We start from the raw sequence: 26,618 nt of genomic DNA on the forward strand, positions 1-26,618 counted from the left end.
AGAATAAGGCTTTGCATAACTTTCAGTTTGTCTCAGTCTCGTTCGTTTGAGAACGGACCCCAACATTGACGATCTTCCCACGTTGGTCGGTGGGTTTGGAAGATGGCTTCCATGAGGTCAGTCATTGCCGGTGGTTTCCTGAATAAGTGGGAGTATGACGTTTCCAGTTTAGGAGGCCGGTAGTGGTGAAAGGCTGGTAACAGATGATGGGCCCACTCGGTTGAGGGGGGGCCATCTGCACCAATCGTATCAGGACCTCAAGTCTCATAGAGGGGCATTTTGTAAGCTGGGATCTCCCATGTTCAGAGACAGTGCGTGGTGTTTCGGGGTTTGGGTTCTGGGGAGGCATCCCCATTATGAGTAGTTGGGGGCAGTACAGAGGCTGGTAGTGAGACCACTGATGGTTGGGGAATTGGAGGCGGTGGGGAGACTGCGGCCATTGGTGGAATCAGAGGTGTGGGAGAGGCTGCAGTTGGCGCTGGAATGGGGGAGGCGGGGATGGAACCGGAGGCGGCGGGGAGACTGAGGGTGGCGGGGTGCCAGGTCCCACTTCAGGAGCAGTTGGGGGGGCGGAGGAACATGGCGGTGATGGGAGATCTTTCTCTGGGTCCCCCCGATGTATGGCTTTATTCCAAGTACTTCTGTTTGGTTGAGCGACGAGGATCCTGCACTGTCCCTTACTATTACTGCAGACCCATACCCATGGAGGAAGGGTTCTAGCTATTTCTAACCAGGAGTCAATATATGGAAACTGATCTGGGTGCCCTGGGTTTCCCGTGACCATGTGATAAACACGTCAGACGGTAGGCAAATCTAAGTTTCCTTATGAGGGCCATCCAACATCAAAACTAGGCCATTCTAGCTTTCAGAGGGTCCTAAGTTTTCCCAGGGTCATATGGACCCCGTAGTCACTGCTGAAGCCCTTTTAAAAGTTGTTTTTCTTTTTTTAAAAGATTTTATTTATTTATTTGACAGACAGAGATCATAAGCAGGCAGAGAGGCAGGCAGAGAGAAGGGGAAGCAGGCTCCCCGCTGAGCAGAGAGCCCGATGCGGGGCTCGATCCCAGGACCCTGGGATCATGACCTGAGCCGAAGGCAGAGGCTTTAACCCACTGAGCCACCCAGGTGCCCCCAGAGGAAACCATCACCCCATGTTTTCCTGGCCCTGTGGGGTTTTGTTCAGGTTCTAAGGGGTTCCTAGCCCTATAGTAGGGGTCCCCAGACCCTGCCGGGTACCCTGGATGGCTGTGGCCCAGAGTCTTGCACCATCTGGGGCAGGCCTCTCTCGGGAATACCACTGCTTCCCACCAGCATGACCCTTCTGTTCTCTTCAGCGGGAGTCTGGGAACCAGGCGTCCGCGGTTTGCTCACTTATCTCCAGTCCCATCCCCTACATTTGTACAGTAAGACCCACTTGTAGAGTTGTTACTGATTTGCCGGCAATTTTGAGAAGGAAAATAAAAAATAAAGTTGAAATTCCAGTAAGCTGAAGGAAACTAGAGGCTGTCACCCCACAATATGCCTTTGTGAATGAACATAAATAAAAGAAACCTCACTGAGAATGGGCTTAGGAGGCCCTGAAGGGGGCACTCTCACACAGGCACTTGCACCATTGGCAGAAGAAGAAAATTACCTTGACAAGGGAGAACATTTTTCACATAGGAATTTCATCTACTGCTTTATTTATGTATTTATTTTTTAAATTCCGGTATAATTAACATACAGTGTTATATTAGTTAAAGGTGTACAATATATAGAACCAACAATTCTAAACATTTCTCAGTGCTCATTAAGGTAAGTGTACTCTTGGGACCCCTGGGTGGCTCAATGGGTTAAGCATCGGCCTTTGGCACAGGTCATGATCTCGGGGTCCTGGGATCCGGCCCCATGTCAGGTTCCCTGCTCATCAGGGAGTCTGCTTCTCCCTCTGCCTCTGCCCCTCCCCCGGCCCCGCTCATGTTCTCTTTCTCTCTCAAATAAAAAAGTAAAATCTTGGAGCGCCTGGGTGGCTCAGTGAGTTAAGCCTCTGCCTTTGGCTCAGGTCATGGTCTCAGGGTCCTGGGATCGAGCCCCGCATGGGGCTCTCTGCTCAGCGGGGAGCCTGCTTCCCCCTCCCCTCTGCCTGCCTCTCTGCCTACTTGTGATTGCTCTCTCTCTCTCTCTGTCAAATAAATAAATAAAATCTTAAAAAAAAATCTTAAAGGAAAAAAAAGGTATGTGGACTCTTAATCCCCATCACTTGGTTCACCCATCCCCCATAAACCTCCCCTCTGATGACAGTTTGTTCTCTATAGTTATAAGTCTGGTTTTTTGTTTGTCCTTTTTACCCTTAATTTGTTTTGCTTCTTAAATTCCACATGAATGAAATCATATGGTAATTGTCTTTCTCTGACTTATTTCATTTGTGATTATACCCTCTATATTCATCTGTGTTGTTGCAATTGGCAAGATTCCATTCTTTTTTATGGATGAATGATATTCTGTTCTGTTCTTCATTCATTCATCTGCTGATTGACTTGCAAATATTGAACCACCTCTTGATCTTGGTGAATGGTCTTTTAAATATATTGTTGAATCCTGTTTGCTAATATTTTGTTGAGGATTTTTGCATCTATGTTCATCAGAGATACTGACCAGTGTTCTGGGGTTTTAGTGCTGTCTGTATTTGTTTACAGTGTCAGGGTAATGCTGGCATCATAGAATGAATTTGGAAGGCTTCCTTCCTCTTCTATTTTTGGGAATAATTTGAGAAGAATGGAGATTAACTCTTCTTTAAATATTTGGTAGAATTCGAGAGCCTGGATGGCTCAGTTGGTTAAGTGACTGCCTGCAGCTCAGGTCATGATCCTGGAGGCCTGGAATTGAGCCCCACATCTGGCTCCCTGCTCAGCTGGGTGTCTGCTTCTCCTTCTCCTACTGATCTCTCTCCTCTCATTCTCTCTCTCACTCTTCCTCTCAAATAAATAAAATCTTTAAAAAAAAATAAAATTTGGTAGAATTCACTTGAGAAGCCTCTGGTCCTGGACTTTTTGTATTGGAAGTTTTTAAATTACTGATTCAGTTTCATTGCTGGCAATCAGTCTGTTTAAACTTTCTATTTCTTCCTGCTTTAGTTTTGGTAGGTTACATATCTTTGTAGGAATTTATCTATTTCTCTAGGTTGTCCAATTTGTTGGCATGTAAATTTTTCATAATATTCTTGTACAATTGTCTGTATTACTGTGGTGTTGGTTATTTCTTCTTCTTCATTTTTTTAAAAGATTTTATTCATTTATTTGACAGAGACCACAGGTAAGCAGAGAGGCAGGCAGAGAGAGAGGGGGAAGCAGGCTCCCCCCAAGCAGAGAGCCCAATGTGGGGCTCGATCCCAGGACCCTGAGATCATGACCTGAGCCAAAGGCAGATACTTTAACCCACTGAGCCACTCAGGCGCCCCCTTCTTCTTCTTTTTTTACTTTCAGTTCTCTCTTACTCTCTTTTTAATGAGTTGGCTAAAGGTTTATCAATTTTGTTCACTTTTTTAATGAACCAACTCCTTGTTTTACATATATATATATACATATAGAGAGAGATTGAGAGAGTGAGAGAGATGTCTATATATATATCTTTATGTCTGCTCTAATCTTTATTATTTCCTTCCTTCTGCTGGTTTTGGGTTTTGTTGTTCTTTTTCTAGCTCCTTTAGGTGTAAGGTAGGTTGTTTGTTTGAGACTTTTCTTGCTTCTTGGGGTAAGCTTGTATTGCTATAAACTTCCCTCTTAGAACAGGTTTTGCTGGGACGCCTGGGTGGCTTAGTTGGTTGGACGACTGCCTTCGGCTCAGGTCATAATCCCGGAGTCCGGGGATCGAGTCCCGCATCAGGCTCCCAGCTCCATGGGGAGTCTACTTCTCCCTCTGACCTTCTCCTTGCTCATGCTCTCTCTCACTGTCTCTCTTCAAATAAATAAATGAAATCTTGAAGAAAAAAAGAACAGGTTTTGCTGCATCCCAAAGATTTTGGATTATTGTGTTTTTATTTTCATTTCTTGTGGGGGAGGGGAGGAGTATTGTATACAATGAAATTAGATAACCCAGGGTGCCTGGGTGGCTCAGTGGGTTAAAGCCTCTGCCTTCAGCTCAGGTCATGATCCCAGGGTCCTGGGATCGAGGCCCACATCAGGCTCTCCGCTCTCTCTCTGCTTGTCTCTCTGCCTACTTGTGATCTCTGTCTCTCAAATAAATAAATAAAATCTTAAAAAAAAAAAGAGATTAGATAACCCAGATTAAATGGACAAATTCATGAGAAGACATGGATTCTTAAAACTGACTCAATAAGAAACAAATTTTGAACAGACCTATAGCAAGTAATTAATAATCATAAAGCTTCCACAAAGAAAACCTAGGAACAGATAGTTTCACTGGTTCATTCTTCCAAATGTTTAAAGAAGTAACATTAATCCTTACAAACTCTTTCAAAAGATGGAAGAGGGGGGAACACTTTCCAGCATGTTCTGTGAGGCCAGTATTACCCTGATACCAAAACTAAATAAAGATATCACAAGAAAACTGCAAACTGATATCCTTTATGAATGTGGATTTTTAAAACTTACCAAAAAAAAAAAACAAAAACAAAAACTAGCATAATGAAGCTAGTACCAGACGAATGAGAACACAGGCCTCTCCATATTAGGAGAAAATATTTGCAAAAGACATATCTGATAAAGGACTGTTACCTAAAATGGGCAAATGATCAGAACAAATAATTTGACAAATAAGATATACAAATGGTAAATAAACATATGAAAAGATGCTTCGTGTCATATTTCATTAAGAACCCCAAATTAAAGTCACAACAAGATACCACCACACATCTATTAGAATGGTGAAAATCAAAAACACCAACAATATCAAATGCAGGTGATGATGTAGAGCAAGGAAAAAAGCTCATTTATTGCCTTCAAGGAGGCAGAAATGGTGGAGTCACTTTGGAAGAAAGTTTTGAAGATTCTTGCGAAACTAAATGTCCTCTTACTGTTCAATTCAGCTACTTAGCTCCTGTTTCAGTATCTACCCAAAGGGGTGGGAAGCTTATGTCTACACAGCACCTGCAGGTGGATGTTTATAGCTTTATTCCGTAACTGCCAGAACTTGGAAGAAACCAAGATACCCTTCAGTAGGTGATTGGATAAATAAACCTTAGTACATCCAAACAATGGAATCTTACTAAGTGCTAAAAAGAGATGCGCTAGTCCACTTTTGTGCTACATGTCCTGGGCATCTGAGGTGTTAGCATCATGGATTAGGTGATGCGGTTCATTGAGCCAAGTCGGCAGTTTAAGAAGGACTCAATTTGTCCGGTTAAAAGATGCACTAAACCTGGTAGAAAAGAATTCCAGAAGATTGCCATGGCAACAGCAATAGGATTTGCTATAGTGGGATTTATTGGCCTTTTTGTGAAATTGATCCATACTGCTATTAACAACATCATCGTTGGTGACTGAATACCTTTAGATGTATTTATTCATTTTAGAGAGAGAGCAACAGAGAGAGCAAGTGCAAGGAAGGGCAGAGAAACTCAAGCTGATTCCTCACTGGGCTCAGAGCCCAAAGTGGGGCTTGATCTCAAGATCCTGAGATCAGGGCCTAAGCCAAAACCAAGTCATTTGCTCAACTAGCTGCGCCACCCAGGGACCCTGAATACCTTTTTAGAAAAATTTTTCATCTTGGGCGTTGGTGAACAAGTGAGGATTTGAGAAGCTCCCGGAGTAAAAGTTTGCCTGTATGTTTTCTGTTTTTCTTTCATTTCTTTTTTGTTGTTGTTCCAATGTTTTGTATATTAAAATAATTTCAAAATAGGGGCGCCTGGTTGGCTCATTGGGTTAAAGCCTCTGCCTTCGGCTCAGGTCATGATCCCCGCAATGGGGATCTCAGATCATTGAGCCCCCGCACTGGGCTCTCTGCTCAGCGGGGAGCCTGCTTCCTCCTCTCTCTCTGCCTGCCTCTCTGTCTACTTGTGATCTCTGTTCATCAAATAAATAAACAAAATCTTAAAAAAATTTTTTCAAAATAAAAAAATAAAAATAAGCTATCAAGCCATGAAAGGACATAAAGGAACCTGAAATGTGTAATGCTAAGTGAAAGAAGCCAATCTAAACAAGGCTACGTACTGTGCAGTTCCACTCCATGGCATCCTGGAATACCCCAAACTATGGAGACAGTAAAAAATTTAGTGGTTGTCAGGAATTAGGGGAAAGGGTTTGAATAGGATAAGCACAGAGAAAAAAAAAAAAAAAAAAAAAAAGGATAAGCACAGAGGATTTCTAGGGCAATGAAACTATTCTGTATAATAGTGGAATGGTGGGTACACGCTATTAAGTATTTGTCAAAATCCATAGACTGTACAATGCCAAAAGTAGTTCTTAATGTAGACCATGGACTTTGAATAATAATGATGTATTAGTGTTGGTTCATTGATTCTAATAAATGTACCACTCTGGAGCAGGATGTTGTTGGTGGAGGAAGCTGTGTGTTTGTGAGGAAAGGGAGTATATGGGAACTTTGTATTTTCTCCTCAATTTCATTGTGACTATAAGACTGCTCTGAAAAATAAAGGATGCTTTTCTCAAAAGAGCTTATGCATAATGACCAAGTGAGATTTATCCAAGGAATGCCAAGTGGGTTCAAAATAAGAAAATCAAGCAGTGTAATATACCATATTAATAAAGGACAAATTCCACATGCTAACCTCCATAGACCCAGAAAAGAAAAACCACATTTAACAAATCCAAAACCCTTACAGGATAAAAATATCCAACAAAATAAGAATAGAAGGGAATTTCTTTAACCTAGTAGAGGCATCTGTGAAAAATCCCACAAGTGATATCATGCTTAATGGTGGAAGACTGAAAGTTTTCTCCGTAATATCAGGAACAGGACAACCATGTCTGATTTCTCCACTTCTACTTAGCATTTTACTGGAGGTTCTAGCCAGGGCTATTAGACAACAAGAAGAAATAGAAGGCATCTAGATTAAAAGACAGATGTAAACTATCTCCATTTATGGAGGACATGATTTTGTATGCAAAAAACACCAAGGAATCCACATGAAAATGATAAAAGCTAATAAAAGCGTTCAGCGATGTTGCACTGAAAACTACAAAAAACATCATTGAAGGAATTAAAGAAGATCTAAATAAATAGAAAGGCATCCTATCTTCATGGAGTAGAAGACAATATCTTTAAGGTGGGAAAATTCCCCAGATTATGTACAGATACATTACAGTCCTTACAAAATCTAGTTCACTTTTTTTGTAGAAATTAACAAGCTGATCCTAAAATTCATATGAAAATGCAAGGGACCCAGAATGGCCAAAACAATTCTGAAAAATAGAGACAAAATTAAAAGATTCACATTTCCTGGTTTCAAATTTTACTGCAAAGCTACAGTAATCAAGACTGGGTGATACTGGCATAAGGATAGACAAACTAGTGGAATACAATTGGTAGTCCAGAAGCAAAGCCCATATATTACGGTCAGCTGATTTTTGACAAGGGTTCCAAGACAACGCAAAAAGAAAGAAATAGTCTTTTCAATAGATACGCTAAGACAACTGTATATCCACATTCAAAATAGTGAAATTGGACCTCTGTCTCAAACCACATCAAAAGATGAACTCGAGGGGCATCTGGGTGGCTCATTGGGTTAAGGCCTCTGCCTTCAGCTCAGGTCATGATCCCAGGGTCCTGGGATCGAGCCCTGCATCGGGCTCTCTGCTTAGCGGGGAGCTTGCTTCCTCCTCTCTCTCTGCCTGCCTCTCTGCCTTCTTGTGATCTCTGCCTGTCAAATAAATAAATAAAATCTTAAAAAAAAAAAAAGATGAGGGGCGCCTGGGTGGCTCAGTGGGTTGGGGCCTCTGCCTTCGGCTCGGGTCATGGTCCCAGGGTCCTGGGATCGAGCCCCGCATTGGGCTCTCTGCTCGGCGGGGAGCCTGCTTCCCCCTCTCTCTGCCTGCCTCTCTGTCTACTTGTGATCTCTGTCTGTCAAATTAATAAAAAAAAAAAATTCTTAAAAAAAAAAAAAAAAGATGAACTCGAAATGGGTCAAAGACCTAAATGTAAGAGCTAACCCTATGAAACTCTTAGAAGAAAATACAAGTCTTTGTGGTCTTGGATTAGTCAATGGTTTTTTAGATATGATGCCTATAGCAAAAGCATCATATCTTTCTTCATTTATGCTTGAAATTTGAAATGAAATTTGTGCTTCAAAGAACACTATCAAGAAAGTGAAAAGACTCCCAGAATAATCCCAGATTATTTCTGGGATTATTTCCCAGATTTTGCAGAAAATCCCAGATTATTTCTGGGATTATTTCCCAGATTTTGCAGAAAATATCTGCAAATCACATATTTGATAAAAACGTAGCACCCAGAACACATAAAGAACTCTTTCAGGTCAACAATACGAAGACAAATATCCCAATAGACAATGGGGAAAGGGCTTGAAGATCTACAGATGGCCTACAAGTGCATAAAAATATGCTCAACAGTATTAGTTATTAGGGAAATGCAAATCAAACCACTGTATGCTCACAGTATCAGGGTGACTGAAATTAAAAAAGATGGTCAACGTATTGGCAAGGATGTGGGGAAATGGGAACTCTCATACACCTCTGGTGGGAATGTAAACAGGTGCGCCACTTTGGACAACAGTGTGGCAGTGACTCAAAGAGTTAAACATTGTTACCATATGGCCACGCAGTTCCACCCCTACATATATACCTAAGAGAACCAAAAACATAATTTCACACAAAAACTTGTACACAAATGTTCATAGCAGCGCTAACAGAGCCAAAAAGTGGAACCAACCAAAATGTCCATCACCTAAGGAATGAATAAACAAAATGAGGTATGCCCATATGATGGATATGATTTATTCATAAAAAAGGAATGAGATACTGATACATTACAACATGGATGAACCTTGAAAACATGCTAAGTGAAGAAAATCAGACACAAAATGTCACATATATGATTATATGAAATGTCAAACTAGGTGAATTCATAGAGATAGAAAGTGGATTAGTGGTTGTCCAGGGTTGGGAGAAGAGGGCAAGGGGGAATGACTGCTAATGGGAAGGGGTGGAGACCACAGAGGTAAAGTTCTATTCTCTCCACCTATCAGTGATAAGATACCATCACAACTTATCATTAGTGATGTCAACCTTGATCTCCTGGCTGAGATGATCTCTGTCAAGTGTCTCCCCTGCATAGTTCTTTTAGTCACTTTCCATACTGTCCTCTTTGACAGGAAGACACAATGTACCATGTGCACAAAAGATCGAGGAGTCACGCTGCACCTCTGAGATCAGAGTATCTACATAAATTATTTCTCCTGCATAAGATACTTTCCATTATCCTCCATCTGTTTATTTATTCAATCATTTATATTACTATGGATCCATGGACATTTACTTCTACTTGGAGTGATAATACAATACTACATTATTTATTTTGTCAGTTGAACAGTTACAGCGCTGGCTGTTGGGATCTCTTTCGTTAGCTCCTGTGAACTTTTTTTTTTTAAGCATTTTTTCCTTTTCATTTTCAGTATTGTCTGTGACTACTTTGAGAATGACTTCAAACAATGCTATAATTTTTGCTTTCAAATATCAAACAATTTTTAAAACCCAGGTGGAGAAGAAGAATCTATTATATTCACCAAATATTAACCCGTTTGGCTCCTCTTTTTCACTCCCAACATTCCCTGCTTTCTTCTGTTATCATTTCCCTTCTGTCTCAAGGACTTCCTTTAGCAATTCCTCTAGGTGAGGTCTGCTAACAACAAAACCTCTGTTTTCTTTCTTTTGAGAATGTCTTTATTTCCCTTTCATTTCTGATAGATTTTCTCACTGGATATGGAATTCTTCTCTTAGCACCTGAAAAACGTGGTGCCACTTCTCTGGCCTCTGTGGCTTCTGGTGAGAAATCATGGTCACTGGAGACATTGTACTCTGGGTGGACAATGTATCGTTTCTCTGTGGATGCTTTCAAATGTTCTTTTCCCTTTAGTGTCCAGAAATTTGATTATGATGATTCTGGGAATGGATCTCTTTGAGTTTATTCTGTTTGGGGTTCACTCAGCTTCTAAAATCTGTGCATTTTCTCCCCCTCCCCCAATTTGCGAAGCTTTCTGTTATTATTTATCCTAATGTTTTTCAAATACATTTTATTTAGTTGAGAGGGAGAGAGAGAGCATGAGGGGGGAGGCAGAGGGAGACACAGGAGCAGACTCGTTGCTGAGCAGGGAGTGCAATGTGGGGCTGGATCCCAGAACCCAGGAACTGTGACCTGAGCTGAAGGTAGATGCATAACTGACTGAGCCACCCAGGTGCCCCACTCTATTCTTTTTAGATTTTTAATTTAAAAAAATTCATTGTGGAGAAAAAACAAATATACAATTTACCATCTGAATAATTTCTTTTGTGTTTTGAACCATTTTTAAGTGTACAGTTCAGTAGGGTTAAGTATATTTATATTGTTGGGCAACCAATATCCAGAACTTTGCATTTGGCAAAATTGAAATGCTATACCCACGAAACAATAACTCCCTATTTCCCTCATCCAACTCACTTCCAGCCCCTAGCACTGACTAGTCTGCTTCCTATTTTTATGAATTTGACTATTCGACATAACTCATATAAGTGGAATCCTATGGTATTTGTCTTTTTGTGACTGGCTTAATTCACTTAGCATAATGTCCTCAAGGTCCATTCATGCTGTAACATGTGTCAGAATTTCCTCCCTTTTTAAGGATAAATACTTGTCTATTGCACATATATGCCACATTTAAAAATCTTCTTCATCTGTTGATGGACAGCTGGGTTGCTTCCTCCTCTGGGCTGTTGTAAATAATGCTGGTATAAAAATAGGTGTACAAATATCTCTTCAAGATACTACTTTCACTTATTTTGGTTATATACCCAAAACTAGATTTGCTGGATCATATGGCAGTTCTATTTTTAACTTTCTGAGGAACCACCATGCTGTTTTCCACAGCGGGTGCACCATTTTACATTCTTTTGTGTCTAGCTTCTTCACTCAACATTGTTTCTGGTTCATCCGTGTTGTTGCCAGCGGCGATGCTTTGTTCATGCTCATTACTGTGTAGTTCTCCATTGGGTGAGTATTTCAGTTTACCTGTCCATTCTACTGTAGACATTTGGGTTGTTTCTGGGTTTAGTATATTAATGAGTGCTGCTATGAACCTGTGTGTCCGTCAGGAACATACATATATTCACTTCTGCCATGTTTAATTCCCAGGGATGGAATTACTAGATTATATATATGTGTGTGTGTCTGTCTATCTATTTATCTGTAAATATGTAAAATCGCCATATGAGTATGACAAAATAGTATCAAACAGTGTTCAAAGTGGTTTTATGAACTTGCACTCACATCAGCAGTGTGTGAGTGTTCCGGCTGCGCTACATCTTTGCCAGCATTTCGTATTGTCTCTCTTTTTCATTAAAATGATTTTGGGTGGTTACAGCAAAATTATGAGCTTTTTAAAGATTTATTTATTTATTTAGAGAAGAGAGCATGAGTTGGGGGAGGGAGAGAGACAAGCTGACTCCCTGCTGAGCATGGAGTCTGATGCTGGGCTCAATCCCGTGGCCCTGAGATCATGACCTGAGCTGAAATTAAGAGTCGGACGTTCAGCCAGCTGAGCCACCCAGGCACCCAGTACAATTATGGTTTTAATTTGAAATTTCCTGATGGCTAGTGAAGTTAGCACAGAACTTTTCAAACATTTATTGGCTATTTGTGTATTGCCTTTCGTGAAGTGCCTACTCTAGGTTTTGCCCATTTTTCTGGTAAGGTTGTCTGCTTCTCAATTGTTTTATGAGTTCTTTATAAGTTCTAGATAGGCGCCCTTAGTCATATATATGTATTTTGGTATTTTCTCCCTTTCTGTAGCTTTCCTTTTCACTCTCTAGTGGTATCTCTTGAAAGACAGAGGTTCTCACTATTGATAAAGTCCAATTTCTCATGTTAGTACTTACACTTTCCCTTTTAGTACTTTCTATAACCTCTTTAAGAAAAATCTTACTTAACGCAAAGTCATTAAGATATTCTGTTTTCTTCTAAAACCTCATTGTTTACCTTCCATATTTAGTTTTTGCAGTTCATCTGGGATCAGTTTTTGTGTATGGTGTAAGGTTTGGGTCAATATACATTTTTTTCTTCATCTGACCTTTCAAATGACCCAGGACTATTTTTTGAAGACCATCCTTTTCCCAAGCCACATCCTTTTCCTCACCATTTGTAATAGCTACAAAATATTCCATGCTAAGGCACTCCCACAATTCATGTACCCATTCTTCGTTGGGATATTTGGGTTATTTTCTGGCCTCTGCTATCATCATATAGGGTGAACATTCTTGTATGGACATCAAGGCATTCTTCTGCAATTTTTAAAACAAAGGTGGAACATCTGAGCTAGAAAATATTTACCTTTTTGAAAAATTAATAAATGATAAGGTTCAAAACACAATGAATACAAAAAGGCCCAGAGAGGGGTGCCTGGGTGGCTCAGTGGGTTAAAGCCTCTGCCTTCGGCTCAGGTCATGATCCCGGGGTCCTGGGATCGAGCCCCACATCGGGCTCTCTGCTCAGCAGGAAGCCTGCTTCCTCCTCTCTCTGCCTGGCTCTCTGCCTACTTGTGATCTCTGTCTGTCCAATAAATAAAATCTTAAAAAAAAAAAAAAAAAGGCCCAGAGAAACCTTTACCTCCTACCCTGTCCCCAGTTCTTCTAGTCCCTCCACCAGGTAACCACAGTTCTGAAATCTTGTGTATCTTTGCCGTTATCTTGTAATGGATGAACAGACATTAGACTTTTTTTTTTTCTTTTCTTTACACAGCTCGGGGCACACTGTATGCTCTGTTCTGCATCTTGTCTTTTTAAACAATGTATCTTAGAAGTCTTCTTATTGCTGCACATTAAAAAGCATCCTTGTTCATTTCTAAGACCACATATTCCACTAGATGGGTGTGCCATCATTTAGGCAGTCTCCTACTTGTGGACATCTGTGGTGTTTACTATTTTTTGCTCTTCCCACAGTGCTGCAGTGAGTAACTTTGCACAGGTCATCCCACGTGTGTGTGGTATATCTGTTGGGGAATTTCTGGAAGTGGACTCCCTGAGTCCAGGGATATGCATCTGTAACTTATCAGCATTGCCAAGTTACAAAGCTCCTGTTTTCCCATAGCCTGGCTAACGGACTTAGATCTGGGATCATTAGTCACTTGATAGGGGAAAATTGTAGGTTATTTTGCATTTATCTTGTGTGTGAGATTGAGCATCTTTTCAGGGGTTTAAGAGCAACTTGTGTTTTCTGTCAGTGTCCTTTGATGGTATGCACTTCTTCAGAATCAGTCATGCGAATTCCTCCAATTATTTCTTCATGAGAAGCCTTAGGCATGGACTTTCTGGTCAGAGTTTGAACTTTTTAAAAGATGTGTCTACGTGTTGCCAGCTGACCTTCCAGAAGGGAGGCCTCACTAACTTTCCCTCCACAACCTGGCCCTGAACCAGACTCCCAACATTATTGGCTCCAGAGGGTCGGAAACTGGCGCGACTGGGCATCCTGGCCTGCTGGGACGGAGCTGGTCCCGCCCCTCCAAGAGGCCCCGCCCCGTCGCCGGGAGGCCCCGCCTCAGTCACGCAGCCCCGCCCCCCTCACCTGCGAGGCCTGCCTCTCGCGACGCGCAGCCCCGCCCCACCCACCTCGCCCACCTGAACGCTAAGCCCCACCCCCAGGCTGTGCGGCCCCACCCCCCGCTGCGTGCCCCAGCGTCGCTGGTCACGTGACATCTGGGAGTTGCGGGCAGGGGTCACCGGGCGCCATTGTTCCGCGGTCCAGGTGCCGAAGCGTCCCGCGCACTATGGTTTTCTCCGAATGTAGTACGCGGCGGCCTGACCGCGGGGACCCGGAGAAGGCGTAGACGAGGCCCGGACACCGTCCCCAGCTGCTGCCGGCCGCCCGGGCCGGAGCTGGGAGACAGCCCGTTGCTAGGCAGCGGCGTCGGGCCGGCGGGGAGGGGCGGGGCGTGCGGGGGCGCGGGCATGGACCAGTACTGCATCCTGGGCCGCATCGGGGAGGGCGCGCACGGCATCGTCTTCAAGGCCAAGCACGTGGAGGTGAGCAGAGACGCGGGGCGGCGCGCGGGCCTGCCTTCTCCTTCCAGCCGTTCCTGGCCGAGAGACAACCCCCAGTGTTTCCCGTGCCCACGTCTGCACCGCTGCGCCCGCCTCCCCGCCCCGCTTAGTGGTGTGCGCCCACCACTTAGGCCCCCTTCATTTGGGGCCGTCAGGTTGCGGTCAGCTGCCCGCCCACCCGCGATGCCACCGCAGTCGTCCGCGAGTGCCGCAGGGAGCACTCGGAGCTGTTCGCGCAGCTCTGCAACAGCTGGGTCTCAGGCTGGACCTGACTTCCCTTCAGAACGGGGTGGGGGCGCTTCCCACTTCCACGGGGGCCTCGGGCCTCTACGTCCCCCCAGATGGCGCCTGCCCCGTCGGCGCACGCCCTTCCCCAGCGCGGGATGGGTGGCAGTGTCTGCGCTCTGCCCCGCAGACTGGAGAGATCGTGGCGCTCAAGAAGGTGGCCCTGCGACGGCTGGAGGATGGCATCCCCAACCAGGCCCTGCGGGAGATCAAGGCTCTGCAGGAGATCGAGGACAATCAGCATGTGAGTGGGGTTGGGCTCGGAGGGCCCCTTTCCGGAGCCTCCCTGTGCTCCTCCCGCACCCTTCCCTTACTCCCTGTCTTGTCCACCTCGGGCCCCGCTTACGTCGTTCCACACGCATTCCCTCTTATTCACGCACTTATTTCTTCCTGTACTCCTCATTCGTTCATTTATTCACTGATTTCTTTTCATAAAACATTTGATGATTTGCAATGATAATGATATCTGTCTCTATTGAGCTTTTGTTCTGTTCCACAGGCAGGGTGAACTGTGTTAGGTCCATTGTCATTCTGGGTTAACCGCTGCTCTGCAAGGCGGAGTTCAGGATCTCCCTATTCTCAGGCCAGGGGAGGAGGCTCCTCCACCAGCTGTGGGCAGGCACCTGGTCCGTGGAGGCTTTGGGTGCGGTCTGATTGAGGAGTCCAGGTGTTGTAACCTGGGAGCCGTCCCTAGGCTGCACCCTGTGCTGGGCACGGGCCCCAATTGGGCTTCTGATAACTTAAGTGCAGTAGGGGAGATGCTCAGAGACGGCAGGGCCCACGTGGCCCGGTTCTGTTGTGATGGGGCTGGATGTGCTCTGGGCACACGGGGAGGGACACATATACCCCCAACCTTATGAACTTCACTGCTTTCTCTCAACCCTGGGGAGTGACAGTCTGTTGTCCTCTGGAGATGTCCGTGGTATATTGGATATATAACAAAAGCATATTGTAAAACGGTTTATAAAGCACATCTAAAAATATGTTGTCCAGTTTTGTATGAAAATGCGTGTATAGATATACACGTGAATATGTATTAGTACAAGCCATATCTGTTGTAAAGTCTGATAGAATGTACTCTAAAGTTGATTGTAGGTGATAGGATTTTTCTTTTGTTTTTCTCTTTATAATTCTGTGTATTACCTGAATGTATGTGTGTGATCTGTGAAATGACTGTGTGTTGCCTTCAGAGTCTGAAAACCAGCAATAAGGCTATTCACATTTTTTTGAGGACAGTCCAAGGGCACACAGCCCACGTGTGTGTGGGTGGGGGAAGTCCGTAAGAAGGCTGGTGACAGAGGCCCTCAACCCGGTCAGCAGCCCAGAAGATTCTACTGTAAAACCCTCCAGATTAAGCCCTGGCACCTGCAGCTCTCACCGGGGCCAGTGCAGCTGCTTCCTCACTGTGCTCCTCTCCCCCCGTCAGTGTAGACGGTGCGCATTTGCTTGCTGGAAGAGCGCACTGGCTTTTCCCCACGCAGACAACTCCAGCCCCTCTCTTCATTCCTTCCACACACCTTCTGAAGTGCCTCTTCTGACACCATCCAGGCCACAGCACAGAACTGCACAAATGTCCTTCCCCTAGAGGATCCTACATGCCCACATCCCTCCACCCTCCTTCCTGTTCCCACCTCCGGCCTTTGTGCTTGCTGTCCCTCTGCCCTCAGCTCCTTCCCACGTCCCTGCGTTGCTGACCCCTCCAGTTCGATTCTGTCTGTCCTCTTCAGAACCTGGACACTCCTGGGGGGTTTGCTTGCTCCTGTGTCAGATGTGTGTGTCTCTGCTGTGAGCTTCTTAAGGTTGTCAGGCCTTGCCAGCCCTTGCCACTGCTCACTGCTGAGCTGCCTGATCCTTGTGACCCCCGTGGGCCCTCAGGAAGTATGTGTGACGTGTCTCCTGATGCTGGGACTTCATGGTCCTACAGGAAACCAGAGGACACCTGTGCTGTGTTGTGTGTGTGTGTGTGTGTGTGTGTGTGTGAGAGAGAGAGAGACCCCTCCCCCCTGACCCCTGGTGATTTTCTAGTTCCTGGTCTGGGTGGATGACCAGACCCTGCCCTAGGTGACCTTCCATAGACCTCCTTTCCTTGAGTGGGAGTGCAGCGGAAGACGGGGACCTGCCTTCTCTCCAGAGCAGGCAGCAAGTAGGGAACCCTGAGCTCCCCTTCTGAGCTCAGATCCTGCATCTCCTCTGCCCGTGTTGTCCTCCGTCAGGGCAGGGGCTGGGCATCCCGGGAGGGTCTGAGCACTGTGGCTCCAGGGCTGACAGGATGCCCGCCCCGCAGGTGGTGCAGCTGAAGGCTGTGTTCCCGCACGGCGCGGGCTTTGTGCTGGCCTTCGAGTTCATGCTGTCGGATCTGGCTGAGGTGGTGCGCCATGCGCAGAGGCCGCTGGTCCCCGCGCAGGTCAAGAGCTACCTGCAGATGCTGCTCAAGGGTGTCGCATTCTGCCATGCCAACAACATCGTGCATCGGGTCAGTCTCAGCACGGGCTGCGGCGGGACCTGCGGGGCCAGCCCTTGAAGAAGGTGTGGCCGGATGGGACCTGTGGTGTGGCCACACCAAAGAGTAAGTGGCCCTTAGGATGGGGAGCCGGGCTGACCTATGTGCTTAGCCTGCCGAGCTCTCCTCCCAAGGGCCTCTGGGGGATCGGGAGGAACTCATGCCTCCTTTGGTGTGCTCAGGACCTGAAACCAGCCAACCTGCTCATCAGTGCCTCAGGCCAGCTCAAGATAGCGGACTTTGGTCTGGCCCGGGTCTTTTCCCCAGACGGCAGCCGCCTCTACACACACCAGGTGGCCACCAGGTAGGGAAGGCCAGTTCCCAGGCAGGGCTTGGCAATGGGGGGGCCCCAGCTTCTCACTGGGGATGAGATGCTTCTGGACCTTCAGTTCAGATATTGCTTGTGGGGCTGATGTGGGGCTGCGGTGACCTGTCTCGGCAGCCTTCTGGAAGACCGGCGACCTGGTTGTGACTGCCTGCTCCCCCCACCCCCCACAGGTGGTACCGAGCCCCTGAGCTCCTGTACGGTGCCCGCCAGTATGACCAGGGCGTTGACCTGTGGTGAGGCTCTTGTGGGCTGGGTGTGGGGGAATCTGGGTTTTTCTCCTGGGCTTTGGGGTTGCTGAGCCATTTGGGGGTGTCTTCCCTGGTCGGAGGATCTCTGAGGAGTTTGGGGTCAGTTTTCCTCTCTGACATTTTTGAGCTGGGTGGGGGTCCGGTGTGTTCAGAGTGGGAAGCTTGCGGGCTGGAGTGCGGGACGTGGTCTGGGGTTCAAGACGTAGGGATCATCTGCATTACTGGGCAGGGGGTTGCGTATACCCCAGGAGGTGAGCTCTCCAGAGGCCCGGATCTCTCTCAGCCTTTATTTGGGCCAGGATGGTCTGTACATGCCTAAGAGCTTGACATGTGGAGGCAGTTTTGGAGGTGTGCCCAGAAGGTGGGGAGTGTGAGGTGGCTGCTGCATGTTCTCGAAATGAGGCTCTGAGAAGTCTCAATCGTTGAGGGTGTTGCTGTGTTTTCTAGGGTTGAGGCCAGTGAGCTCTTCGGTAGGAGGATGCCTTCTGTGTTCTAGGCTTGTGGTCTTTGTGTATGAATTTGTATTCCTAGATCTGAAGCATCTGTGCTGTTTCATGGTGCCTTGGCTCCAGTGTGCGGGTGTGGGTGCTATGTGGGAAGATCTATGTCCTTGGTGTGAGGCGACGGAACTGGCCGGGGGAGATCTGGGTCCCGGTGTGAGGCGACGGAGTTGGTGGGGGGAGATCTGGGTCCTTAGCGTGAAGCAGTGGAGCTGGTGGGGGTAGATCTGGGTCCCGGTGTGAGATCTCTGAGCTCTTTGGGTCTGTATCCACAGGGCTGTGGGCTGCATCCTGGGGGAATTGCTGAACGGTTCCCCTCTATTTCCTGGGGAGAACGACATCGAACAGCTTTGCTGTGTGCTTCGAATCTTGGGCACCCCCAGTCCTCAAGTCTGGCCGGTTTGCAGGGGTTCCCGGTGGGGAGGTGGTGGGGGTAGGAGTCCTCCCTTCCCCCAGTGGCCAGGGCTGCCATTTCCTGCACCTTCTCCTTGTGGCCCCATGTCTCCTTGACCTCCCAGACCACTGTCCTGGCCTCCCTTGGGGGCTTCTCCCTTTCTGCCCTGCTGGGTGCCTGAGTCCAGGTCCTGCCCCTTCCCTCCCAGCACACTTGCACTTCTCACCGAGTTGGGTATGGTGCAGGTGCCTGAGTCAAGGAGGGGATGTGGGAATTCAGGAGTGACAGCAGGAGCTGCGGGGGAGAGTGAGCGGGGGGTCCATAGTGGGCAAGAACTGATGACGGTGGTTCTAGGAGATCATGGAGCTGCCCGACTACAACAAGATCTCCTTCAAGGAGCAGGCGCCTGTGCCCCTGGAGGAGGTGCTGCCCGACGCGTCTCCTCAAGCCTTGGACCTGCTGGGGCAGTTCCTCCTCTACCCCCCGCGCCAGCGCATCGCAGCCTCCCAGGTACGGTGACCAGCTGTCCCTGATCCTCCTTGTTCGGGCCCTGCAAGCCCAAGGCTGAGGCCCCTCAGGACCTGTGACGGGCTGGAACCAGAGCCCAGGGGGTCACGGGCAGGTCAAAGGCCCCATGCCCACCTTGCAGAAGAGAGTATCTGGATTATCGGTGACTGGCACCCTCATCCCTTCAACAGATGCTCTGCACCTGCACACGCCCGGTATCATCCTGGGCCCTGGGGGTGGGGAGTTGGGACTGACTTTGGGGAGTGCAGGTTTAAGCAGGGGAGAAATGATGAGCAGAGTCTGGCAGGGGGGACCCAGAAGGGTGGGTTGTGTGGCAGGGAAGGATGGGGAGGACCTTAGACTGCTGGCCAGTAGTGCCAGGGCCTCTGTCCTGGGTGTACCCATGTCCCCAGCCTCACGGCTGCTCTCAGGAGCAGTTCTCACATCATCAGGATGTCTAAAGTGGGCGGAGGTCATCTGACCACTTCCCGCAGTCTGAGCCCCTGCGCACTGCCTCCCCCACAAGCAGAAGCCCAGGTCCGAGGGGCCCAAGGGTGTCACACACTTGGGGCCATCACCTCTGGCCCTGCCAGCTCCTGCCCCTTTGCTCATTCCCCCCCGGGCTGCAGGTGCACTCTGCGTCCTCGGGCCTCACCTGCGCCCCTCTCAGCTCTCTGGTCGAGCCCCACTCTGCAGGCCTGCAGCCTCTCCAGCGTCCCTCGCCACTTGCTGTCTCTGCCACAGCCCTAGTCATGTGATGCACCCTGTATCTTCCTCCTTTATCTTGTCAGCCACAGCACCCCTGACTCGCGGAAGACTTCTTGAGGGCAGGTTCTTGGTTCTGCCAGCTTCTGGAACAGTGCTCAGACGATGAGCACTCAGATGCTGTGGGAGCGAGCCTCGGGAGGGGGGGCGCTCAGATTCCCCCCTCCCGGGGAAGTGCGCCGAGGCTGGGATGGTGAGGTGACTGATTTCCTTCTGCTGTCCCTTCTTGCTGCCCCCAGGCCCTCCTGCACCAGTACTTCTTCACGGCTCCCCTGCCTGCCCACCCTTCAGAGCTGCCGATTCCCCAGCGCCCAGGGGGACCTGCTCCCAAGGCCCACCCAGGGCCCCCCCACGTCCATGACTTCCATGTGGACCGGCCTCTCGAAGAGTCACTGTTGAACCCGGAGCTGATCCAGCCCTTCATCCCAGAAGGCTGAGACGCTGAGCCAGCGCTGCTGTCCTGCTCCCCAAAGCCCCCCAGCCTTGTTCTTCTGCTTAGCCTGACTCGACCTCCCATGGTCTCTACCCAGCCTCCCTTGGTCCACTCCATGCCTGGTCCCGCTCCCAGCCAGGCGATGAGCACGTCCAGCCGCAGCAGAGGAGACCAGCAGCCTGCGCTGTCAGCTTCCCATCTGTGTGCTGCTGACTTTGTGGGCTTTGGGGCTGTGCCTGTCATGGTGCTGGTCCTTCAGGCCCTGGCCTCCCAGTCAGGGACGGTCCCAGTTCAGGGGAGCACAGAGTGTAACGATGACCTCACAGTGGAACACAGGCAGGAGGGCAGGTCTGTTTTGGCAGAGGCATTAAAAGCTAGTTCAGTTTTGAGATTTATTAGGAAAAGCCCAGGTAGTTCTGCCTGGTGTCTGCCCCCTTCCACTCCTCTTGAAGGAAGTGGCTGAAGTGGCGTCAGTTCCTGGCCCTTGCTTCTCTGTGGTCATGAGGAGAGTGGCCCATTCATGGCTACTCTGGTTCTGGGGGCTTCATACAGTGGAGCTTCCATTTGGAGGCTGGGTGGCAGAAGTCAAGCCCAGGGATGGCTTAGGTTGGGGACTGATCAGGTTTAAGCCTGTACCAACATCTCTACCCTCAGGATAAGGGTGAGCCAGGACCAGACGTGTCACCTCCTTCCTCAGATACAGAGCAAGTGAGGAGATAGGCATTCCTGGAACTCATGTCTTAATTTAGTAAATCCAAATACAAGCCCAATCAGCCCTTGTTTGTCGTTTAATAAGATTTGATAAGCCATTTCTACAATGTGTACAGAAATAAAAGGGTTAAGAGAAGGCAGCAGAAACTCACTCCGCTAGGCCTAATGCGGTAGCACTCAGCAGTTGGGACAATGCAGTCTTAGTTCAGGAAGAATTAAAAACAGAGCAGAGAAACTTAGCGGTCTTTTATTCGAACAATATTTTCACATTTTATTCATGTGGATGAACAGAAGTTCATTTCATTCAAAAATACCATTTTGTTCTTCATGTGGATGAACTTCTGTGAACACTGAGGGCGGCTCGTTGCCCTCCAAGCTCCTAGGCCAATGCAAAATAGGGTAGACTCAGTTGTTGCTTTCAGGGAGAGGTCTGATGTTTGAGGGATGTGTGCCTGTTTCTCCAGCCACATCTTGTCAACTCTAAGCTGCCGTCTCGAGACCTTCTGGGAGCTCTAAGCTCCGTATAAATTTGAGTTTGTACCCACAGCTCTACCACTGACCCTGACCTTGAATGTCAAGGTCAGAGTGAGGCTGGGGATCACGGCCAGGTGAAGTTCACTGAGGGTTCCGGGTCCACGATCAGGTGAAGGTAGGGGAGATGGCAGATGATAGCAGAGTTGAGGGTTAGAAGCAGGGCGAGGTTGAAGGGGAGGGTCGTGGTCAAGGTAAGGGTGAGTGTCAGGAGTAGGGGCGGCCCGACCGTGGTGAAGGAGAGGACCTTGTCAAAGGCCGGGTTGAGAGAGTAAAAGTGGAGACGCAATGCAGGACAGGGCATTTACTGGCAAGGGTGAGGGCAACGGCCAGGGCCCTGTCGTGAGCGTTAGTGCAGGGGTGAAGGTTAGGGCGAGGGTCTAGGGGGAGGGCAGAGGCAAGTGGGAGCAGCGGGGCGAGACGGGTACTGCACAAGAAGGAGCGCTGTCTGGCTGCGACAGGATTGACTCGGAAGAGCTGGAGCACTACGGGGGCGGAGTCTGCGGGGCGGAAGTGCGGCGGGATGGGTGGGGCAAGACTGGAACGGAAGCACCGTGGGACGGGTGGGGTTTTGCCGAGAGTAATGGAAGCGCGGTGGGTTTGGATTTGGCCGGAAGTGTCGCGGGCTGAGAGGGTATGTCCTGTGGGCTGGACTTGCCGTGGGATGGGCGGGATTTGGCCTTCGTGGCGAAAGCGCGGCGGGATAGGCGGGGTTTGCCTGAGTGGGGCGGTGGCACGGTGGGGTGGGCGGAGCTTGGCCTGCGGGGCGGAAGCGCGGCGGGATGGACGAGACTGGGCCGAGTGAAGTGGAAGAGCGGCGGGATGGGCGGGGTCGGGTCAGCTCTGCGCAAGCGTGGTGCGGTTTGGCCGGGAGGCGCAGAAGCGTGTGAAAGGTGTGGCGGGTACAAGGGGCCGGGTCGGCGGGGCGAGATGGAGCCGCGGCTTGGGCTCCACGAGCTGCTGCACGTTTTCTCCTTCCTGGAGGCCCGGGACCTGCTCTCTGCCGCGCAGGTGGACAAGGTAGCGCGCTCTGTCCGGGGCGGAGGCAGGGCTGGCTTTATGGTGCCTGAGTGTTCGCGGCTGGCGGTGCTCGGGGCTTGGTTCCCCATTTAGGAGGCGGCGTCGGCGGCCCTGATGCCATGGTCGGCAGAGGGCGCTCGCGGCCCCCGGGGTGTAACCTGCGCGGCTTTTGGGGGAGCAGCTCTGCAAGTCGCCGGCCCTTGGCAGCGCCCAGAACTCTGCTCGGTTCGCCTGCAGCGGGCGCCCTGCTGTCAGGTTTCACCGCTAAGATGGGCTTGGGCACCGCTTTCCTTGCTCCTCCCAACTCTTCTGGAATATTCTGGAATTTCCCGCCTGGGGCCTGCCTGGGAAGCCAATGTTTTCCTGTGAGTGGCACGTCCTCTGCGCTCAGGACGCTTGCACACCTGGAGCTTGGCTGTGCTTGCCCAGGCCTGTTAAGTGCATCCACCTGCGCGGCCGCGCCCCTGTGCACCTGCGCGGAGCTCTTCCCAGAACCCACACAACTGAGTGTAGAGCGTGTTTATAACGCTTGCTTTTCCATTACCCGATTCATGACTGCGAGCAGGATTTCTGTGTTTTGCGTCTTGTCTCTAGCACCCAGTGAGTTTCTCGGCATTTAGTGTACCCTGTGTGAATACGTGCTGAGTAAATGAGTTTCGTTAAGGCACTGAAAATGAGTTTGTTAACCTTGGAAATGAAACTGCCAGTTATTTTACCGGCAAAAATTTATTTGGGAATAGCAGAGAATTGCAGTTATGCTGGATTTTCATCCCTTTGTTACCAGTAAGGAAACTGAGCGTCATGCAGGTAGTCCCCGTTCAGGGCTAGAGTTGGATCCCTGGCTGTTTTCCCAGCAGGAGTCTAGGGATAGCTTAGGTGCAGAGTTTGGAAGGAGGGTGACTTAAACCGTTGGCTAGCACCAGCTTCTCTGGGACGTAGTGTATTCCTTAGGTAAGATGAGGTCAGTAATCTTTGCCTCACGGTGTCATCATGAAGGCCAGGGTCTAACAGAGGTGTCCTCAGCGATGGGAAGTATTTTTCCGGTCATATTACACATTATATTTCTGTGTTTGGGAAATAAGGTCTCAGTTGGGTTTTAAGCTGGGAGCTAAAAAAAAGGAAAATGTGTAAATATTCTTGCCTGACTTGGCTTGATTTTTGCAAAATATAAATTTTACGTTTCTGCCAAGAATACCGCGGAACTTTGATCTAGCAGATGACCAAGGGCTGTGGAGGTGGGGACTTGGCCTCAGAGGAAGGTGGTTCCCTCTGCCATGGATCAGAAAGCCAGTTTCTGGGATGGAGTCTTCAGTGGAGCCGGACCACAGACAACTCCGGAGCGGTTCCTGCCCAAGCTGTCCCAGGACGCAGCTATGGGCCTGAGGGAGGGCTGGCATGGCACTCTGGTCCCCTCCCAGGCCTGACACTGAGCCTCTCCCAGATGCTTCTGCAGGGGGCAGTTTCTGGAGCAGGGCTGACAGTGTGTCCCACCCCCCACTTGCCCAGGGGCCTCTTCGGTTCCACCATTTTGACATCTCTGGGACATCCTCTAGGCCAGTGCAGCAGCCATTTTGACGGAAGCCGCTGGTCCTAAATCAGTGTCACCCCGCGTTCCTCCAGCCAGTTCCCGAGTGGCTTCTCACAGTTTTTGCAAGTAGGACTTTGCAATTTGGGTCTAATCAGATCTCTAGCTCCTTTCCCCAGAACCCTATGCTCCAATTATGGCAGAATACTCCTTTTTTTCTTACATCAGAATCTTTGCTGGAGTAGTCTTACCTCTCCCTGGAGTGCTTCATTCCCATCGGGGGCTTGATCAGTAGTCGCTTCGGAGCCCCTTGGCTCCGTTGAGTTGGACATTCTCTCCTTTTTCACTCATCTGGTGGTTTTTATTGGACTCTCCAAGTATGTCAGTCTCCGCAGGGCGAGTCCCTGTGCCCGTGGGCACTGAGTCGCGCAGTGTCGGGCCGGCTGGCTGCCGACTGCCGTTGACTGACGTTCTCTTCTGTGCTTTCTTGTTCTAGGTCTGGAATGAAGTTTCAAGGACCAAGGAACTGTGGAGGTGAGTGAAGGAAAAGCCAGATGTTGACAGGAGAGTGTCCCACAAACGTGAGGGGGGCACTGGGTAAGGGTCGTGAGCACTGTTTCTGGCTTTGATGAGTTCACAAGAAAGGACAATCCTCAGCACCTATCGGCAGGAAACTCTTTCCCTTCCCCTCCCGTTAGGCTGTAATACTCCTTTTTAAAATAGTGTATTGAAATACAAGAGTTTTATTAATTGAATGAGAGAGCGATATACGGCAGGAGTACAAAACTCGGGCAGAAAGATACAGCAGATGCGCACGGCTGGCGGACAAGACCGTCCACAAACTGCTTTAATTTGAACTCGTGTGACAGCAACAACAACACAGAGCTGTATAAGCACATACGATACTAAAATTAAAAAAAAATCAGGGCGCCTGGGTGGCTCAGTCAGTTAAGTGTCTGTCTTCGGCTCACACCACGATCCCGGAGTCCCAGAAGGGGTTTGGGCTCCCTGCTCCGTGGGAATTCTGCTGCTCCCTCTGCCTCTGCCATTCCTCCGGCTCATGCGCTCTCTTGTGTGTGTGCTCACTGTTTCTCTCAAATAAAATCTTCTTAAAAAATTAAATTTGAAAATAAAATATATTTTAATCATTGATTTATTACGTTTTTCTTTCTTATTCATTTTCCCTTTGGAACCTGACTTCTTTTGTCCCAAGAAAGGAGTGTCAGATAGTCTGTCTCTTGCTGGATGTGAGACAGACGATGGCCGTGACTGTCAGCTGGGAGCTGTATTAGGTTTTAGCTGTCACAGCTGTTCACACGTGAAGGGACTGACAAACGTGGAGGGAATCTTTGCTTGATGGGTTTTGTTTCAGGATGGCTGTGCATTGAGATATTTGAGAATTCTGGAAGGCCAGACTTGCTGTATTTAGTGTTCAGTGTCTTATAGTATCTGTTGGTTTTCATTCACTCGTTATTGCTAATGATATTAGCTAGAAAAATTATACTGATCCCTTTAGTTAGTTTTGAAGAGAACTTTTACTGGCTTTCTGTATTTACAGTTTGGGGGAGTGTACTCTAGATAGAACATCCAGTTCTGGAGATTGGTTTTTCTGTAGCGGTGGACAGAATTCTGTCTTTGCCAGATATGATTCTCAGTGACTTTGTGTCATAGGAAATAAGTGGACTGACTGGCGGGTTGGTGCGAGTGTCTGCGGAAGCCGGGCAGAGCGGTACTCACGCGTGGGAGTGGGTGGGACGCCAGCCCAGCCCAGCCTTCGTGCTCATCTTCGCTGCTCAGCTAGGAGAGGAGTTTCTGCTTGACTGACAGGAGCGGCTTTCTTTTCAGCAGTTCGGAACATACCTTCTGTGGCGTATCACTGACCTCCTCATGTATGTCATGTGTTGCCTGGTTGTGCCTCTGATTCCTCCAGTAGATCGTTTGGCTTCTGCGACCCGGTCACCGGTGGGTTTCCATTGGTTACTATTTCATACCATTTGCTGCGAGACCGTTTTAGCATTCAGTCACTCCTCAGCATTGTAGCCTTGAACTGTGTTCTTGTGAAAACAGTGGGTTTATGTTTCTGGAGTGGGGACAGCAGCATTTCGGGAGCAACGACCTCTGTGGTCACATGCGTGTATCATTTCTGATGCTGTGTCTCTCATGGGTACCAGGCCCCAGAGTTTCTCCAGGCGCATTAGAAATTCTTAGGAACACAGCAAATGAATGTAGTTAAGTGGTCATTTTTTTTTTTTAAAGGTTTTATTTATTTATTTGACAGAGCTCACAAGTAGGCAGAGAGGCAGGCAGAGAGAGAGGGGGAAGCAGGCTCCACGAGGAGCAGAGAGCCTGATGTGGGGCTCGATCCCAGGACCCTGAGATCATGACCTGAGCCGAAGGTAGAGGCTTAACCCATTGAGCCACCCAGGCGCCTCAGTCATATATTTTTAATGCGTACTCTGTAATTTTAATTGAGAATGCTGCTAGTTCCTTTTTTTAATGCCTCATGACCTTTTAAATTCTGCCTTCAACATGCTGAACATTAACTTTTGGTTAGAAGTAAAGTTGCAAATATTGGTTTTTGTTTAAGGTACATAATTTCTGTTGTGTACAACAGATCGTTACTAATTGCTATCTGTGAAAAGTTTTGGTATCACAGTATTTTTTCACTTGATA

General features: G+C 48.4%; 2 protein-coding genes and 1 pseudogene across 6 annotated transcripts in view; all 3 read left to right on the top strand.

Moving 5' to 3' along the window:
- Positions 1–5,273: 5,273 nt before the first annotated feature.
- LOC111153508 lies at positions 5,274–5,480 on the top strand (annotated as a pseudogene).
- An 8,392-nt stretch (positions 5,481–13,872) lies between these two features.
- LOC111153540 (cyclin dependent kinase 20) lies at positions 13,873–20,937 on the top strand. 5 transcript variants are annotated; one of them, XM_022512606.1, is made up of 8 exons: positions 13,873–14,180; positions 14,614–14,727; positions 16,768–16,956; positions 17,166–17,287; positions 17,482–17,544; positions 18,335–18,458; positions 18,808–18,963; positions 19,965–20,937. In XM_022512606.1, the coding sequence occupies exons 1-8, from the start codon at positions 14,106–14,108 to the stop codon at positions 20,160–20,162; spliced, it is 1,041 nt and encodes a 346-aa protein (XP_022368314.1). In that variant the 5' UTR covers positions 13,873–14,105; the 3' UTR covers positions 20,163–20,937. The 5 variants fall into 5 exon arrangements, with proteins under 5 accessions (XP_022368314.1, XP_022368315.1, XP_022368318.1 ...); XM_022512607.1 differs by lacking the exon at positions 17,482–17,544 and having other exon boundaries at positions 13,873–14,202; positions 14,576–14,727; XM_022512610.1 differs by lacking the exon at positions 18,335–18,458.
- Positions 20,938–22,266: 1,329 nt separating this feature from the next.
- The window catches only part of LOC111153539 (F-box/WD repeat-containing protein 12-like), a 32,399-nt gene continuing 28,047 nt past the window's right edge, over positions 22,267–26,618 (top strand). The window contains exons 1-2 of the mRNA XM_022512605.1: positions 22,267–22,420; positions 24,442–24,479. Coding sequence (XP_022368313.1) covers positions 22,331–22,420; positions 24,442–24,479 — 128 coding nt within the window. The 5' untranslated portion in view covers positions 22,267–22,330. The remainder of the gene's footprint in view (positions 22,421–24,441; positions 24,480–26,618) is intronic.

The sequence above is a fragment of the Enhydra lutris genome, unplaced genomic scaffold, assembly GCF_002288905.1.
Source record: "Enhydra lutris kenyoni isolate GAN:26980312 unplaced genomic scaffold, ASM228890v2 scaffoldscaffold33, whole genome shotgun sequence".
NCBI classification, from domain to species: Eukaryota; Metazoa; Chordata; class Mammalia; order Carnivora; family Mustelidae; genus Enhydra; species Enhydra lutris.

Coding starts and splice junctions, on each gene's coding strand:
- LOC111153540 (XM_022512606.1), top strand. CDS start 14,106: ATGGACCAGTACTGCATCCTGGGCCGCATCGGGGAGGGCGCGCACGGC. Junction 16,957..17,165: donor CCAACAACATCGTGCATCGG/GTCAGTCTCAGC, acceptor TGGTGTGCTCAG/GACCTGAAACCAGCCAACCT. Junction 17,288..17,481: donor ACACACCAGGTGGCCACCAG/GTAGGGAAGGCC, acceptor CACCCCCCACAG/GTGGTACCGAGCCCCTGAGC.